The 19,667-nt window shown below is 40.0% G+C and overlaps 1 protein-coding gene across 2 annotated transcripts in view; it reads right to left on the reverse strand.

The window, feature by feature from the left end:
* Positions 1-606: 606 nt before the first annotated feature.
* The window catches only part of usp30 (ubiquitin specific peptidase 30), a 37,675-nt gene continuing 18,614 nt past the window's right edge, over positions 607-19,667 (reverse strand). For both annotated transcript variants that reach the window (XM_048244023.1, XM_048244022.1), the window contains exons 3-13: positions 13,389-13,556; positions 11,160-11,263; positions 7,478-7,576; positions 7,307-7,352; positions 7,126-7,220; positions 4,689-4,748; positions 4,509-4,595; positions 4,254-4,325; positions 2,121-2,301; positions 1,917-2,022; positions 607-1,652 (exon numbers count right to left, since the gene is read on the reverse strand). In XM_048244023.1, coding sequence (XP_048099980.1) covers positions 1,406-1,652; positions 1,917-2,022; positions 2,121-2,301; positions 4,254-4,325; positions 4,509-4,595; positions 4,689-4,748; positions 7,126-7,220; positions 7,307-7,352; positions 7,478-7,576; positions 11,160-11,263; positions 13,389-13,556 — 1,265 coding nt within the window. In that variant the 3' untranslated portion in view covers positions 607-1,405. The remainder of the gene's footprint in view (positions 1,653-1,916; positions 2,023-2,120; positions 2,302-4,253; positions 4,326-4,508; positions 4,596-4,688; positions 4,749-7,125; positions 7,221-7,306; positions 7,353-7,477; positions 7,577-11,159; positions 11,264-13,388; positions 13,557-19,667) is intronic.

The raw sequence follows: 19,667 nt of genomic DNA on the forward strand, positions 1-19,667 counted from the left end.
ATCTTTCCTGCATATATTCTTGTAGCCTTGAAATGTGTGCCATTGTCATTATAAGTTATTTAGTTACTTATAAATGGAGATTCAGATTATGTGTATGATAAATTAATAGTAAAAAACAATGGCTACCATCTTAAAAATCTTTACTGTTTATGCTGGACCGTTAACCTGACCCTCGCCAGATGAATTTCGCTCCGCCTAGCTCCACTCATCCATCTGGAACCGATCCATTGAAGTGTTGCTTCAGAAGGCTGGGCCTAATCAAAAAATGTCTATGTCATCTATGAAACTCCCGCCCTGCGTCTTGATTGGCTGAACCATAAAGTTGGTTGCAGAAATCACTCTCAATGGAAAATGTCCCAGATGGATGTGAGTGAAGCTAGGCGGAGCTAAGCGGAACGAAATTCATCTGGCTAGGGTCAGGTTACTGGACCGTACCATCATCACACAAACCTATTGCAAGATGAAAAAACTAAAAAGCTGAGATTTAGGAGCATCTTCCCTCAGGTGATTGACTCCTCGATAGACATACTGTACCTACCACACTAATGCAAACTACACTTATTATGTGGGTGTTAAGCACTAGTAGTACACAAACTGGGTACTTACTTTTATGTTTTAAAAAAAGTTTATTTAGCGCTTTGACTTTGCACAGTCATGGAGATGACCAGGTTTACCCTATAATGGTAAAAAGGAAAATACACTGATTTCACAAAATATAACATGGTAAATTGCTGAACTGGTAGAAGAAAGTGTGCAGATTTCAAAATGATTTTAAGTGTGCCACTAATTTGTCCCGTCAGAATTGAGTAATTATGCAGCAACCACAATTAACATACTTAAACAAAAACAACTTCATATCAGACGCTTCATTTCAGAACAAACAAAAGCAATGCTCTGTGGTTGGACTTTAAGTCAAGACAATTTGTTTAAGACCCATTAGCCCCATGTGGTTTGGCAGTTTAAGATGCAATTTGTCCCATAATACTCAGTAATCTAATGCCTGGCTTGTGGGACAACATTATTAGAAACAGAGTATGCCTGCCTGATACATCTGAGACAACTATGTAGACATGTTACCTCACAAGAGCACAATAAACTTTTTCATGTCCTAGGTAATTATGTAGGCTCAGATCTACTTGTCTGTTTCAGTGTTATTTGGTAATGTGAGGTCACGGATCTCCCTGACAAGGGAACTTGTTCAAATGGTTAACGTGCATCATGGATGCTGTGAAAATTGTAATGCATACTTATATTTGTAAGACTGACATGTAACAAGATTTTACAGAAATTAGTACATCTGTGAAATGATACACCATGACAGACAGGGAGGGCTTTTTCCCAGTGGCACACAAGGTGTTTTGGTCCAAAATAATTTAATGATCACGCTTCCTTTGACCACCAGCTCCTACTCCTCTGTCTGGAGGGTGGGCTTACAGACTCTTTCATAGAACAGAAGGTAAGCACTTGATGACAGTGCCTCATGCAGGCTGGCCTTACGGACAGAGTCATCAGACACCCATAACCACTGAGAACTGAATGAAGATGGGCAGTGAGGAGAAGCTGGACAACGTCTGTAGGTAACAAAGTGTCCAGAATGCATATCACCATGGTGAACTACAACTGCTGTCAATCTGAAGAGGTATTCCGAGCACCTGTGGATGAAGGACACACATAGCTGAATTTGTCAAATAAAGTGTGATTTCAAATCAAATGCAACCGATTCTTGCATGTTCAAAAATATGTTTATGCTAATTGACTATTGTGTAGTTTACAAATATTAAAGTGCAACTGAAGAGGGCAGTAAAGCACCATGCCAACATAAAATGACCATGGCCATAAGGATGTTAAGCTAAGTACATCAGATAATTTCCCTGTAATAATATAACCTCAAAGACACATTTATAGAACTTCTGTACCTGTAGTCATGTACGAAGTTGGATGGATGGCTTAAAGTTGGAGAATGCAGAAAAACTGAAGGAAAGGGTCCTGTGGACCCAGGCTTTAAGTTGCTGTACTCTATGGCTGGAAACAAGTAATTTCATTCAGCACTGACTCTATTTACAGTAACTATCAAGTTGCTTTGTAAACTCAGTGTAAGGACAGCATTTCAGTCCACTTACCACTGTTCTGGGAATGAACAGATTGGGTAATGTCATTTGTCTGCTGGAGGCTTGAAGCACTGTGCTTATAACAATCCATGGACAAATACTCTGTGAAGTGTACATGCTCCTGCCTCTTGATAGGTGTGCCCTCACTGGACCAAGTCAACCTCTGCAAGTGGATGCAAAGGCACTGGGGGAGCTAGTGCAAGATGAGGTAAACAAAGTACATAATTAAAATATATGAAGACCAGTATTTAGCAGTCTTACATTAAGCACTACTCTTAGAAGGGTAAACCATTTAACCTTACTGATATGTTAGGGTGTGTGGCACATTTTTCAGGAAGCACAGGGACTTTTTTAACAAACATTTATAACTGCTGTAAATAATCAAGAACCTTTTGCTGAACCATTAATCCAATCTGGGTCAAAGACATGTTGTTTGTGGCTCTCATTACAAGTTAAAAGGAAGTCAGGGATGACAGTCCTCTTTGTCAATAATGTGAAATAGAAAATCACTGTTTTTCTTCAGGGGTGGGGAGTAGTGTTGTGCGGGCCGGATTATGACCCGCGGGTTCGGGTGAGACTGCTAGGTAAAATCGCGGGTTGCAGGTGGGTCGGGTCAAATTTGATAGATAGGCTAGTAACGTCCTGGGTTAACATACTTATGTGCCTATGCGGTAGGCTAAAGTGAAATTCACCCTTCTGTTCCTCTCTCCTTCTCTCTCTCTTTCTCAAATGCACATGCACACCAGAGTTGATTGGATACAAAAATACCCATTGAAGGGGACAAAGCCTATCCATATAATAAAAATAAACTAGAAAATGTAATGCCAGAGGAATTACAATAGTGGATGGAAAGCTGCTGGCTTAATGTTGGTAGGGAGATTCCTGGAAAGAAAAACATTGAATCACTTAATCTTTGAGTTCATACAAACCCTCATACCAAAAAAACCTTGTGTGTCAAAGTGTTCTTGAGATATAACACTCAAGGTGTTTTTCACATTGACATTTGACCTCCAACATCAATTCACTTCATCTTTGAGTCCATACAAACACTTAATCCAAATTTCAGGCATGTATGTCAAGGCATTTTTGAGATATCGCGCTCAGAGTATTCATGGATTTGACCTCCAACATCAGCTCACTTAATCTTTTGAGTCCATACAAATACTTGTACGAAATTGGAAGCATATGCGTCAAGTCGTTCTGGAGATATAATGCGCTAAGAATGAGATATGGCTGTGACTTATTTTGACAGACGGGAAACACTTAAACAGGATCTGTAGTTTTAGGGAGTGCCAGATTGTATGCATTAGAAGATGAGACAGTGGAATTCACCTTTGCCAGTGTTCTAATTAGCCCGGGAACTTCTCTGGGAGCTTAAAGAGTGCAGCTGGCTTTAGGCCATTATGACATCACAGCCATACAAGTCTATGGGGGAAAAATGAGCTTTTTGACATTTTTAATCCCCTATTTCTCAAAAAGTATAAACTTTTAAGAAAATCTGAAAAAGTAACTCTCTTGTCCAACTCCAGACCTACACAACGGTTATTTCAACATGTCTGTACGTTAAGCGGTTAGAGTCGCATTCATTCTTGAAAAGGTAAAAAGAAAAGGTTATGAGAAGAAGCCAGATTTCAAGATAGTGGATTCCATCCACTATAATAAATAGTTGTTTAAACTAATTATCCAGATGATCGCCTTAATTAGCATACATTTCATAAAACACCTAATGTACCCGAACAGATAACATTTAGATCCTAACCATGATTATCTGGCAAAGTCCCTGCTGCTATTGCGCGAGTTATTTGCACGCATGTTGCCACACTCCACAGCCGCTTACACTGGCCTGTAAGCCAATTGCGTTTACTTTATAGAAATTGTGCTGCCAAAATCCTCCTGGTCTTGGTCCTCACTAGCATCACTAGTGGGGAGCAATATGCTTTTGTATGCATTCTTTCGTGTTATGTTCAGAAATGTTCATGAAAAACCATATGCACATGAGGGAAAAGTAAAATATTCACTTGTTTTGAGTGGCAGGCCAAAATGAAAACTTAAACAAGAAAACTAAATATCCACATAAATAAAAGGGGTACGAGATGGCTACCTTGCCATGTTTTGGTTGTTTAATGAAAGTTGTGAGGTGGCTACCTTGCCAAGTTTCAGCTGCTTAATGAAAGTTGTCCTCTGACTTTCACCATTCAAAGACTCAGCTGCTTGCATCTACAGAAACACAATGGAAACACAATCCAATCACAACATGATTCACTAATTATGATGAAGAGCTGTACACAAAGACAATAACTAGGAGTAGAAAGCATCAAAATACATCTCTCATGGTTGCATTGAATACATCAGTCACTTTCACATGTTAGTATGACGGCTATGATCCCTGCGAAAATATACCTTTGTGCAATTTACACATTCCACTTCTCTGATGGTTTCTGATGAGATGAAATGTTGCAGACACTGGTCTAAAGTGATGGTTCGACCCTAAAATAAATAAATAAAGCTATATCACATCACAAATGCACATATACAAGTCATACTCTGTAAATCACAAGCAACAATAACATAGATTCTTACCAACAGCACTGAGGGAATAGTGAGGGATAGGCTGTCAAATGAGTCATATCGAACTGGGCTCTGCAAACAAAATTCAAGTGTTCAAATGAGAAACAAATTGCGGAGAGAACTCGGTCTGCCTATGATGTCATAATTTCAGGTTCAGTCTGTCAACCTACATGGTACACTGGACAATAAGATGCATACTGACCAAAAAGTTGTTAATTTATAGGAATTTATAGGATATTTCAACCCTTTTCAAACTGGTCCCTTTTTGGATCTAGAAAGCTACACGTGTCTTATCTCAATCAGTGCAAAGAAACTGTTGCAAATGAAAGAAACAGTATAGAAACCAGGGTTTCAGTTTTATTTTCATATGAGTACTTTTGTTTCCGTTATTGGAATATGAGGAGAAAGTTAGGGTCAATACAGCGGGGAGACCATTTAGAAAACACTAAATCGAATGGTAGGATATGTGAAATTTAACAAAGCCTCAGTTCATGTCTCAAACATGGCGTGGTTTTCAACATTATCAATTAAAAAGCTAAACAAACGTAAACCTAAAAATGTGGATAGGGCAATAAATCAGGAAATGGATTTCAGTGCAAATTTTATTTAGCATGACAGCTCACGCTCAGGTAACCTTAACTCACAACCCAAGACCGGTAATACCAGTAGGTCTTTATAACAAATGTAGATCTGCATGCTGTTAAAGGCAATGAAAAGATACTATCAATCTTTAATATCATTAAAATGAGCAAACCTTACAAAGGTTTAGATAGGAGCAAGAGGGGAGCTGCCACTGTGTCCAAAAGTATATATAATGTAAACTTGTACACTCTGAAGAGGTGAGAGCCCAGTGTAAATAGTGACTTAGCCAGTTAACATGAAAATGCACAGTGTGTGATATCTGCTATGTGGAAAGTACTAAACTTCCAGATAATCTGCACGCCACCGCCTCTAACCGTAAATTCTGGTGCCCATGGACACAATTGAATGGATTCAAGGAGCTGCCAACCAACATTAAAAGAAATGAAAGATTCAGCAGTCAGGAAATAGGTATACAGGCTAATACTGGTAAACAGAGAGATAATCAAGGAAGTTAAAGGAGAGTTCCGGTGTGATACTGACCTAAAGTGTATTGAAACATGATACCGAGTGTGAACGTATGTCTCATAGCCCATCTCGGCTTGTCCCCTGCACTCCAAAATCTGGCTAGTTAGCCGATGCTACCAACAGCTTTTTCAATAGTGGTGCTTGACATCGGGCTAGCCATGCAAATAAATCACTGTTTTACACCCATTTACGAGGCTCAATGTATCTCCACACTTCATTGGTAGACTTCCGAGGGCCCTGACATTTAAAACGAGACATTGAGAACTTTGAAAAAGCACTGGTAGTTTACTTACAAGACGATTTGTACAGACAGTATCTTCACAAAGTTTAGCGTTTGCAGCCATCTTGAATTTAGTCCGCGATAAATTCGAAGCGGCAGTAAGAATGTACAGGTATGATAAGGGATCAGATTCCAAAAATAATTCAGTGGAAATGCATGGATTCCAGTTTCTTCCAGTAGCAGCAGTATCATACCTGTTCATTCTTACTCGTCGCTCGACTTATCGTGAGCCATTGAGCCTCGTAAATGGGTGTAAAACAGTGATTTATTTGCATGGCTAGCCCGATGCCGAAGCACCACTATTGAAAAAGCTGTTGGTAGCATCGGCTAACTAGCGCCAGATTTTGGAGTGCAGGGGACAAGCCGAGATGGGCTATGAGACATACGTTCACACTCGGTATCATGTTTCAATACACTTTAGGTCAATATCACACCGGAATTCTCCTTTAAGAGATTTGCAGATTATTACATTCTGTTTTATTCACATTTTACACAACGTCCCAACTTTTTCTGTTTTGGGGTTGTATGAAAAAACTGGAACTACTTTATTGGTGGGCTCATATCTAAAAGTTGACGTTTTAAAGAATTGAGGTTTTAAGAATGCATCAATTGGAAATTCAACCAAGCACGGGATATTGGACGACAGTGTTAGCACAAGTTAATGCATGTTTGAGGTGTGAATCTGTGACGCACCACTGAGTGGTCGTTACACCTCAAAGTGTAATAGAATTAGATTTTTTTTACTATGTTAAATCTATCCATGAAGTTTAATTGGTCATAGAATAAAAAAAAAGTTCACTTTTACATGTTTCATCCCATTTCACATCTTCTGAGTATTTTAAGGTCGCCTAATTGTCACATTACATCTTTCCTGCATATATTCTTGTAGCTAACTAGCGCCAGATTTTGGAGTGCAGGGGACAAGCCGAGATGGGCTATGAGACATACGTTCACACTCGGTATCATGTTTCAATACACTTTAGGTCAATATCACACCGGAATTCTCCTTTAACTGTAAACCAATAAAAAATCCCATCTAAAACACACCTCACAATAGCATACCTGTTGTTTGCAATGCTTGCACGCCATATAACTCATAAGCCGGCCATGAAAAGGGTGCTGGTTCCTCCACAGATTTGGAATGGAATGCAGTGGTCCTACCAAGACATCAGCAATAAACCTCATTTATGCCCAAAAAACCCCTCCCAATACAAAATAAAACTGTATGCCAAATAAATCTCACCTCGACCTCTACAGGATAAACTATTTTCTCTTGATTCTGAGGAACTCTACAGGAGGAGTACATTTCAGAGACAAAATACATTTCAGAGACAAAGGGCAGGAGGAGTACATTTCAGAGATCAGAGATTGAAAAGTAAACAATGAAGAAACATTTAGATGGTGGGTGTGTTACCTCCAGAGATTCCATATCAAACAAATGGATGACTGTGGTCTGGGGATCACGCTCCTCCTCCAGTGAGGAAGTAAGAACATGGAAGAGCTCGTGAGCATCCTAGGAGGTATGAGGAAATCACATGAAGTACTGCTAATAGCCCTACAGCTCTAAAAGACACAATAGGCAAAAGTGATCTTTAGTTATGTGTGTGTGAGACAGCTGTCAACATATCAGTGACGCCTTATGTTTCATTCAACATGGTAATGTACAGTAGCTCCTGACATATTACTGGTAAGTTAACCAGCACAACAATGCCAATTTACCTGTTCCTACACCTTTACTATAGCCTCACCTGCACCTTGCCTGAGGTGTTAGCAATGGAGCTTTTTTATTTCATGTGGACTTTTCACAGATTATGAGTGGAATAATCTGTTAAATGTACATTTCGCTTGTATTTGGACTTTTTATTGACCCACCAAACCCATTATGCTCCTATGAAACCCAATTCAATGCATTTTATGAGTACTTCAAGCACCATAAACATTCTTTGTCCACCTGTTGAACCGGTCATATCATTGATAATTCTCCCATGAGCAGAGGTGGAAAAAGTATGAAAATATTGTACTCAAGTAAAAGTACCAATACTTTGATGAAATATTACTCAAGTACAAGTTAAAATACCGATCTGAAAATGTACTCAAGTAAAAGTAAAAAGTAGTTCATTTAAAATGTACTTTAAGTAAAAGTTACTTAGTTACTTTTGGGTTTTTTTTTTTTGGGGGTACCAAAACAACCTGTTTTACCAGAGACTTTCTAATGAGGAGAACAGCACTCAAAAAATCCTCCATATTAATGCATGGGGTTGTCTATACATATCACAACCCTTCCGCGGCAAAACATCGACATGTGAATACATTGAGGCAATCATGTGGTGTGCTGTGAAGACATCGTGCCAATCATCTGTTGTGATCTCTTTGCTGAAGCAAGATTGGTGTCGTGAAGCCTTACGCACACGCATTTCTGCCGAAATAGATGCCCGATAAGTGCCCAAAAAGCGTTGCAATATGGCCGCCGAGTGGAGGTACTTGCCTAAAAGGACTTTGGTCCTTGCTCGAGTTGCTGCAGCCAGCAGCTAAGGCAGCCATGTTCATGCTCCCACTGTCTAGCGCTGTAGCTGCAGCAACTCGAGCTAGGTAAAACCGATTGTTTCAGTTTTGTTCATACCGACAGTACTCTGTGATGTTGAGAAATGTCAAAAATGTGAAAAATCACCGGAGTTCTCCTTTAAGTTTGAGCAGTAGTTGATTTTCAAAGTTAGTTGCACTCATCCTTGGTCGCTTTGCAGTGAACAGTAATCCAGCACAACTGAAAAGCCCTTCACAGGCAGCTGAGGCAGGCAGGCCAATGTTGAGTTGCAGAGAGAATTTTTATATTTGGAAACGAGCAGAAGGTTCAGCAGATTAAAGGGCGTCGAACTGGGGGGGGAAGTGGGAAGTATAGGGCCCCAATGGAGGAGAGGGCCCTTGAAAAGTGGAATACGGGGGGCACAACATTTTCACCAGGCATTAGTAATAACTCATGTAATTCACACATAAAAAATCCAAACAACTCCATAAGTAGAGTCATGTGTAATGAAGTGGAATAACACAGGGAAAAAGTATTGAACACGCTAAGAAAAAGCACTAAGGCAAGGAAAGGGAAGGAACGAGCTGGAATCTGTAAGTAGTTAGAGAGTAGTTATCCTTTCTATCTGTTCAAATTAATATAAGCTTGGTTAGTAGCCTACATATTGATGGGCTATAAAAAGGTTTTTCATTACCAAGGTGTCACACAAGAAACATGTCATGATGGATAAAAGCAAAAAGCTCTCCCTAGACCTTTGCAACCTTATTGTTGCAAAACATATACAGTATCAATGAAACTGGTTACAGATGCATTTCAAAACTTCAGAATCTTCCAGTAAGCAGCATGGGAGCCATTATCTGCAAGTGGAAGGAACATCACTGCATCATCAACCGGCCATGCACAGGATCTCCTCGCAATATTTCTGACCAGGGAGTCAGAAGGATATTCAATTCCAAGAGCCAAGGACCACTCGGAGAAAGCTCCAGAAAGACTTGAAGGCAGCCGTTCTGGAAGTAACTAAGGATCAAGATTCACAAGAGGGACCACTGGAATCTGTTTAGAACAATGGGCCAAAATCACACCTGATACTGCGACTACTGAGTTTTGTCATACAGGAAATGTCTTGAAGCCGTCATTACAAACAAAGGCTTTTCCACAAAGTATTGAAGAAATTTCAGTAGGCACGTTCAATACTTTTTTCCTGTGTCATTCCACTTTATTACACATAACTCTTATGTTTGGATTTTTTATATGTGTGTTAATAAAATGTGTGGTGAAAATTTTGAATAGACTCACTGGAAGTTTAGGCTAATTACTGAAAAAACATTTAAGCGTTCAATACTTATTTCCACCATATATTTTTATTTTACCTGGATATTTTAACTTCCAAATTAAATGCCAAAATGAATGTCAGACAAAATTTAAAGTTTGACTTACTGTGATTTTGTATAAGCCTACAACATAGTGAAAACTGTCTAAGGTTACTCTCACTCTCCCTTGCTAAAGAGCTAAATGGTTTAGTCCACCTGCACGATTCATAAGGTAGTCTATCTTTTGTTTATTTAGTTGAGCATCGCTAGGCCTAGTGGACCGCTAATTGTTGTGCTGCTGGTGGTCAGGTTACCAAAAACAAAGGGCAAAACAGGAAAAAGAGAGACATTAAAATGAGGGGAAACAACTGCTAATAAACTTCTTTTCAAAGAAAGGTGAGCACAAACGTCAAAACACGAAATCCCATGGTGTTTGCTTGACTATCTCCGCAATCATTAGAGCTAAAACGAACTGAGACAACCCAATGAAATAGCGGAAAATACATACACATGTAATCTGATGCATCTCGTGATCCAGCTCCATCTCCATCACTTTCAGAAAGACTGCATGGCGCCAGCTTGATTCATGTCCTGTTGTAGGCTAGCCTACATGCTGATCATTAGCACTATAGTGGTTTAGGGCTTTTTTTTCTCTTCCTTTCCGTTTTCGTTAGTCTTAACTTTTTTACGGATGGGATTTTTGATGTAGCGAAGTACAATAATTCACTCAAAATTTAATCAAGTAAAATGTAAAATACCGATTTTATAAACTACTTTACAATACAAAATACAGTACACAGAAAAACTACTCAATAGAGTAACGTGAGTAAATGTATTTCGTTACTTTCCACCTCTGCCCATGAGATATTACATTTATTAAATTAGCAGACACTGTTGTCCAAAGTGATTTACATATGTCAACTATATTACAGGGGATTATATGTCCCCGTAGCAATTTAGGGTAAAGTGCCTTGGTCAAGGGCACAACGGTGTAATTGAACTTACAACCTTCGGGCTACTGCACGCTAGCCCTGCTCCTTAACCCCTACACTACCACTGCCCTATGATATACCTTGCTCATGCTGCTTGAACCTGATATTTATTCCTATATTTATGACTTTGTTTTGCATTGAGTCTGTTTCAATTCAGTTCACACAGACAAATACATATAGTATGCTACAGTTAGGGACATCAGTGAAGAAAAAAGTAATAATACCATATTACAGTGCAACACTATCTTAACACAGCAATGTTCCATTACCTACCTGCTCTTCAAATAAGCTGATATGCCATCTGTGGAGTCTTAGGACATCTAGGAGGCACCCGGCATCCAAAACATCATCATCTATGGGATTATGGCTGGACAGAGCTACAGATTAGGGGTTTAACCTTTTATTTAACTGACTTTCAGATTATATACACTACGAGTCAAAAGTTTGGACAAATGAGTAGCTGTGTCCAAACTTTTGACTAGTAGTGTACATAACTAAAACAGTACTGATTCACTGAATACAACTTTCATTATCATACACACACATTTGCTTCTGTCCAAGTCTAACATTTCTAGGGCTGCCAACTCTCAAGCATTGGCCGGGAGACTCACTCATTTGATTGGCATCACACGCTCTCACGCCACACCCCCGATTTCTCACGCTGAAGTGTGAACTCGGTAGGTCAAATAACTGACAAATGAGTTTATGTGTGCTAGGGTGACAAGGCGTCCAGGCCTTTTTACAGGGGCACGTGCCCCAATACTGAACTGCTGTGCGCCAGTAAAATCTCAAGTCCAGGTTCAAATAAATTGCTCGCGGAGTACTCGTCACACAGATATCACACAGCATATCACATGAACGTGCGGAATCTAAGCTTTCCAATCATGCCAAGTTGCTGCTGCTGCCAATCTCTAGGTATGTTGAAGGGTGTGTGATGATGTGGGGTTATTTTAATTCCAAAGGCCAAAGGAACTTATTCAGGATGCATTTATCTTGGATCCATGAAATAACTAGCCTTTAAAAATAAAAATCTGCCTGCCTCTATGAGAATTTAACATAGGGGTGTGTATACATTTGTCCCCTGTATTTTAAGAAAGAACGTGTATTTAGTCACGATACATTATTCATTTACAAAGAAAATTGGTGTCCTTAAAGGTTGGATTTTTCCTCATTTTTAAAATGAAGGCATTAAGTATTATATTAAGCATCGCTTTGGACAAAGGCGTCTGCCAAATCCCATAACCATAACCATTAAGATTTCCAAAAGATGAATTTTTTATTCTTCTTTTTAGTCAACTTTAGCATGGGTGTGTAAACTTATTCTCACAACTGTATAGATGGATTACAATGACCAAGATGGCTTATCTTAGATGTTCTGAAATGTACACTATTTTTGACAATTTCTGAACTGTGAAATTCAGCAAATATGCTTTGTGGTTGTGAATTTATTGCAGTATCATAACTATTCCACCTGTGTGTACATGGTTAACATTCTGAAGTGCAAAATAGTTTAGGCTACAGCACAAATATTTTTATCCATAGATAAAAATAAAGCAAGTCTGCAAGCCTCTGAATTTCTTTTCAAAGTGCACCAGATTGATGCATTTAAATGTGCAACATTTTCTTTTGGGGGAGCATGCCCTGACCCCCCTAGGATGACACAGCATTGGAGCAATGCAGGTTCAGGCTGAGGATACCCCTTTGGTCTTTGGCCACTAGTCCCTTCTGGTGTCCAAAAACGTTTATTTCAATTTATTTTGTTTGGTAAGGATTAGAATTTATGTAAATAAGTGGTTCTCATTCTTTAGAATTTCAGTGGTCCTAGTAGATCCCTTTGGTACCCCAATGTTAATTTAACTTTGGGACCCTGGTCCCTACACTGAGAACCACTAAAATATGGTAAATGGTATAATTTGCTATATACATACTTGCATTTTTTGCAGAATTGTAATAATGCTTAATGAGCCAAAACAAAAATGTGCTGTGTACGTGTAGCCTGGCTAACGTCAGACCTCATCTCATTGAGATGGGGTCTGGGAACTAGACATTCATTTTCTCATTATTGAAAAGAGGTTTACGAATGCCCAGAGCCGTTTATTGGGTGCTACGAATGTCTATCAAATGGGTCTGTACGTAGCTCATAGCGGCTTCGGTGTGTCGTCATCGTCTTGCTGCCCTCCCTCCGTTCTGTGATTGGTCCCCTAACTGAGGCGAAAATTTGCTCCATGGAATCCAGGCTGCCTAGCAGCATGAATAAAATCGCGCACGTAAGGCAGCATGGGAAAACCCAGGCTAGTGTACGTGGCCAAATTTTGGTTGGCCCCACCAAATCATACTCCAAGGTTTTTTGAAAAGTTGGCAGCCCAGCAGTTCATGTTCACTTTCCACATAGCGGTTGTATGTCTTACTTATCACTTATTGTCTAAAAGTCTAAAATGGTGTGAGTATGTACAGTAAGAACGAGAGGATTTCTGTTTCATTTATATTTGTAGTCTTTCTTACCTCTGAGCAGCTGCAGCAGAGTTGTGGACAGCCCCCTTTCAAGCCTGCCCTGCCCTCTTTCTGAAAACTCCTGAAGCCATCTTATAAAGGAGGGGCATGATGCCAAGCCTTGAAGTAAAGCATTCAGGAAGCAAGTATTCCCCAAATTCAACAAGCCAGGCACTAAACCTGTGAGAAGGAAAGCCATCTCAATTAAATGCATTTTCAGTGGTATTAAAGTACTCAAGTCATTTTTTTTTCCACTCAGAGATAACCAAGATGACTTATGCTGTGACGTGTGTATAGTGAACATTATATCTTCAGAACTCGTTGCCATAGAAGTAAATTACACATTCACGATGAGACATTTGTTGTGGTTTGGCAGTCATCGTTTTTGCAAGCACTCCAATCAGAATAAGGCTAACTTGCATGGTATGCTGTGGCCATTTATGATCCGATATTTCGGGAGGGAGTGGGAGTAGCCAAGATGTCCGCAACAGGTAGTTTAGGTGCAGGTGGCTCAGGAATACTCCTGGCACTATTAATTTATTGTCTGCTTTCAAAGTTTGTAGATACTGGAACAAAATTACAGTGGGTCCCAGTTAAGAATTGACACTTCATTCACCATCAAGGTGATTCACGCAGCTGGGTGAAATGTAAGTACAACTGCAGCCGCTTGGGGGCAGCATAGTCCGCAGGGCTGTGATTGGCCGAGTTTTCAGTTTGTTTCTCTGTGTTTTTAGCAGCCCCTGCAACATGCTAGTCCACTACAGCCTATAAGCTTTGTCCATAATGTTAAACATAGTTTTGGATTCAGTGGCAAGATTTCTTGATTGTACAGTGCCTGCCTGTCTCTCAGTAATGTTTTAAAATGAGAGCTTCGTCAGCTGGCAGTAGGCTACTTTGTCGGCAGTCATGAGAAGTTAAACTTGCTAACAGAACATAAATATGCTGCCCAGAAACCTCGTGAATAGTTCAGATTTTTTTTACTACACTAACGAGGTTGAAATATAGCCTTTGCCTACAGCATCTCCTTAACAGTAATGTTAACAAAATGACAGCATTCATATGACAAAGGAAAACGAATTTGGTCACTCAAGACTGCCACAGCAACCAGTGTAGGCCTACTCGAAGCAGATAGCGTTGTCTGACGGTCGAGTGGGTTAATGCACGTATTCCCAGAACAGGTCTGCAACTTTCAGACAGTTTGAATCTGGGCAGGAGCAGAGCCATATAAAGGCCTAGGCCTATTGTTATAATTTTTTGCAAGGTGTTGCTCCTTTGTAAGACGTTTGGTAATTAATTGATAGCTGTTTTTGTGACACGTTAAACATTCTTCATAATGAGCGCATACGGGGAGTAAAACGACTTGTTGCCGTTTTGGGACATAAGCTTAAGCTTTTTCACGTCAAGGTGGTATGTGTTGTTAGGCCTACAGCTTCAGAAAGCTGCAGGGGAGCCCGGGGCACAAAAGTAACGCTGGGGTTAAATGTAACATGGACTTTTTCCTAGTTGCAGATGGTTGATCGGGACATTGGTCAGTTAACCACATTACTATGAGACGGTGTTCCACAAATGTTCAGTCCGTATGGACGTGTTTTTCTTATCTTAAAAGAAACGTGACCCAGCGGGGTTATTTGTAACGCGCCGTTACAACTGTAGGCTGCAAATGGTTGCAATACAAAAATATGCGCGTTTAGTTAGTTTTGTGATGTTTTGCACTTTTGCCTCATGTGTTTTCAGGTTTGAGGGCTTTTTTTTGCCAAGATTGACCTTGGTTAGACTCTGCATATGTTATTTCTCCGTATGGAAAATAAAGTAAATTTTCGACACACGTCTGTTATTAGTTCAATAACAAGTGTTCCTTGTTAAAACATGTGACTAGTGAAACTCACTGCTTGTGAAAGAAGGGGATGAGGGAGGGGGGCTTAACGTGAAAAAGCTTAATGTCCCAAAACGGCAACGAGTCGTTTTAGGGCCTGTCCACACGGAGACGCTTTTTAGGTTAAACGCAGAGGTTTTGCTTCGTCTTGGCCGAGTGTCCAAACGAATCCTGTAAACGCACTGCCCAAAACCGCACTTTTCTGAAACCTGGTCCCAGAGTGGAAAAATCTGAAACCATAGCCCGTTTGAATTCGTTTAGACAGCGAAACCGCACATCCTGCTTGCGTATCGATGATGTCATCGCCACACCTCAGCTGCCCTGGACTTGCACTTATAGTATAGCCTAACAATACTAGTTTTCATACATGACATTACCTACGATTACACTCCGTGAAGATAAATATCACAACTGGTGCTGCGCCAGCTACCGATAGCTTATGACTTGGTGGACTGAACACTGTTTTTCCGTGTTTTTTTATGCATTCTAGCTACTGTCAGTGACGCGAGAGAACTTAAGTTATTAGGAAAGTCGCGGTGTAAGTTTAGGCTACATTCATTTTGTGCGTAGTGCCAGTGTCATTCATTTATTTTACATGTCTTACAACATATATACATGCATTCACAGTCGAGTGAAATCAGATATAAGCATACAAAGACGCTTAGAACTCACGTTAAGCCGATGGTAGCACACTGAATGCAAATGCACAATTTGATGCAGGCAAACGTATTGACTGTTACTAACGAAGGTTTTATAGCAATATTATAAATGTGGCGACAAAATAGCCTAGAACTTGGGTAAGCCTTGCGTTTAGTAGCCTAATTGCGGTGATAGCCAAAACTAATGTGAAATCACGGACTATCCTACAACCAAAGAAAGTAAAGGTGATTAGTAGGCCTACCTGCGTTAGCCAAATAAAGGACGGGTCTGCACCCTTCACAAACCGTAAAAAAAAGTTTATTAGTTTTACAGTTGACTACAGTTGACAGTTCATCATCAGTCCACACAAACAATTCTGGTTTCCTTGCACTAGCCATTTCGTCGTAGCCTATTCTGTCTGTTTGTAAAGCGCAAGTTTTGGTCAATTTATGTAAAGAAACAGTGCCACCTATAGGCCTGGGGTATGAAGTAACCAGTGTTGGGCAAGTTACTTCAAAATCGAAACGTATTATGCATTACTTATTACTGTCATTTCAAGGTAATTTGTTACATTATAATATTACTGTCTCTGAATTGTAAGGCATTACACTACTATTGCATTACTTTTAAGTTACTTTCACCAAAATATCTGGAAATATGGATTTGCCATTCGAAATGCAGTTTATTACGCTCAATCATAGTCAGAATTTTGTTAAAAACCGACAAAAGGTCTAAGTCTGGTAAATTGTGATATAAATGGCCTACTGACCATTTTGGTGCCCTAAGTGAGTGGTTTTGAGTGAGTGACATTTAAATGATAACTCAAAAACCTAAAGTAAAATAAAAGGTATATTATTTACAGACCATTACTGTGTTTTTAAACATTCATGCTGTTTTCTTATAAATGGTGCACTGTCACTTTAAGAGCATTGATCTTTACGTTCTCATAATGCCTTTTTGCCAGCTCTTGTTTACAAGCCTTGTTTGTTGAGTTACATTGATAGCACAATATTAACAATAATATGCACAATGTTAAGTTGTTTTAAGCAGCCTTCATTGCTTTGGAAAGTATGCAATAACATGTTGCTGCAAATAAAAGTGAATTATGAGCCTGGTATCCACCTAGCTATCTGAATGGATTATTTTTTTGTCAACTCGGCATATCATGTGCTTCATGTAAATGCTTGGAAAACGAATTATTGAAGACCCACCAATTCCATTCTAGCACTACGTGGTGGAGATTGAGAGAACCCAAAAAGTATCAAACTTGCATGTACCATGGTGTTAGTGCATTGTGACATTGTAAACGCTATTGATGAAGAGTGAAATGCAGTTTGCAGTAAAGCTACAATTCATTGGTTACATGTGGGTGCCCCCTCTGTCCTTTGGTGACCTACGCAAAGTGTGTGATGCGCGTGGTGGGAGCGGTGGCACTGCCAGGCTACACAATCTTTTTTCTGCATTTCTATCCCTTTATTCTCTTTAAGTTCAATTGTGAATTCAAGTTCACAGCACAAAGCTGACATGCACTAGAAGTGTGTGTTTAATCAAGAATCAAAAAGATTAGCGTGGCACCACTTTAGATGTTTCATTAAATGACTTGTGCTATTTCCTCACAGGCATAGTGAGATCTTCGGTTTAAGCACAAAGTGAAGAACTATTATGTTCTTCATATCCTTGTCTCTGAGCGTGGGCTTATGTCCATCCCGCAAATAGAGTCCGCTGCAGCCACAGTCATCTTCAACCAGTATCAGGAGATAACGCTTCTACTATTTTTTTGCGGATTTTTCTCCTGTTGTTCTCGCGGTGGTGTTTTGAATATGTATCAAAACAAAACACTGCTTAATTTTTGGTTAAAATGCATTGTAACGCTTACTGAAGTTTGTACCGGTAAAATATTACCCAATTTTTTTTGTAATGCCTTACATTACCGCGTTACCGCAAACAGCCATATATTACAGTAATTACATTACTTTTGTAACGCATTACTCCCAACACTGGAAGTAACGTGTTGAGTCGTGTTGAGATGGATCCGTTTGGACGCAAATATTCTTGATACGATTCCAGGGAAGACAGAGGAAAAAAGATCGGTTTGGTACGCGTGGACTAGGCCTTAGGCTAGGCCTACTCCCCGCAGGCCTTAATAATGGTAGGCTACAGGAAGTGGGGGGAGGGTATGGGATGACCAGAGCCGTCATCTATCGTCTTTCCAGGCACACACTGCTCGTTACCATATAGCCCATTGACTGCCTTAACAGATAGGCTCTGCTCTTGGGTTTGGCCTCACATTGAACTCAATCCTCTTGTTGCTTGCAGTTTGTTAATAAAGCGATGCAGATTACATTATTTATTTCTGATTAATTGCGTCTTTTGAAACATTTGCTTGTTAGGCTGGGCTACTGTCAATGTCCTGTACAGGTCAATGTTCAACAATTGCTGGTAGGCTACAGGCTATTAATCAATTAGGGACTGTTCGTTATTTATTTAAGGGGCTACCGGAGGAGTTTTGGGAACGTTAGTCAAAAAAGACGCGGACCCTCCCCTGCTCCCTCGCCAGCAAGAACATTTTCTATGACCCTCCAAAGTGATTGAGAAAAAACGCATGACCCTCCCCAGTCCCAACAATTTATTGATGCCTTACGGTACCGATCCACTTGCACGACACTTCATTTTGTCGCGTCTCATTCCACTCTAGTCCCGTGGGTGACGTCAAGCGACTTTAACGCGCCTCCAGAAAGCATTCGGGAAGGCAGCTGCATTTGAAAATATGTTATGCTGTCAAAAGCTGGGCCCATCTTTATGCAAATGAATTAGCCTCTCACATCTAAAAATGGCGTCTCTTCCGTTTTGCTATGTTAAGACGGATCGCTACTTCCGGTCATGCGGAATACCATTCACGGTGAATGGCAATAGCACAGATGATTTGCACAAGGCGGTATTTTGTACCTCTGTGTACCAACAGCAGATAACAACAACCATATTTGAGCTTTCATAATTTTCCCCGCAATGTGGACCGTAGAAGAAAATGGATTCAAGCCATCAGGAGAGAGGAAGGCCCACTGTTTAACGTCTCTAATAGTCGTTTCTAGTATGCATTTCCATAGCAGTGACCTGTACAAAACACCTAGTGGTTTTAACAAACCAGAGTTAAACAAGACGCGGTACCTTTTGTTTTTTCATGGGTCTCTGACACAACCCAAGCCAGGAAGTCTGTTTTTGAGAGGACAACTGAGAGACTGGGGTTTGATGTTAATGAAGTCCAACAACCTTGTGGAAATGAAGATGTTGATGTTGCTAGCTTAGCTACGGACCACGACTACGACGCACGACCATCCCCTGGTAAGATTTGATCTGAGTAGATGAACTGGCAAGGAGATAAATAGCCAAGTGTAGATTTGCATATACATTATGTTTATTTGGAGGATTTTACTGGCTCTGTGCACTAGATAATGAGTACTTAAATTTTACCAAAAACGTAAGAAATAACATTACAATGTGCAAGTGTTAAGCTTCTTAAAACCATGGGTGACTGATTCGCACTGATGTGTGCCAGTCTGCTCGGTTTCAAGTTGATATTAAACACAAATTTAGCTTCCACCTTTTTCCTAAATACACCAGCCTACGGCAATGTATGAAAGACGAACTTCGTGTTTGTGTTATGGTGGGTGAACGGCACACGTTTCTCGCTCGTTGTAATCGCTTTTAAAAAGCACCTAAAGATGAATGCTTCAGCTGCTGTAAGTGTTTTACGCTTCTTAAAACACGTGGGCAGCTCCAAG

This window comes from Alosa alosa, chromosome 5 (genome assembly GCF_017589495.1).
Source record: "Alosa alosa isolate M-15738 ecotype Scorff River chromosome 5, AALO_Geno_1.1, whole genome shotgun sequence".
NCBI classification, from domain to species: domain Eukaryota; kingdom Metazoa; phylum Chordata; class Actinopteri; order Clupeiformes; family Clupeidae; genus Alosa; species Alosa alosa.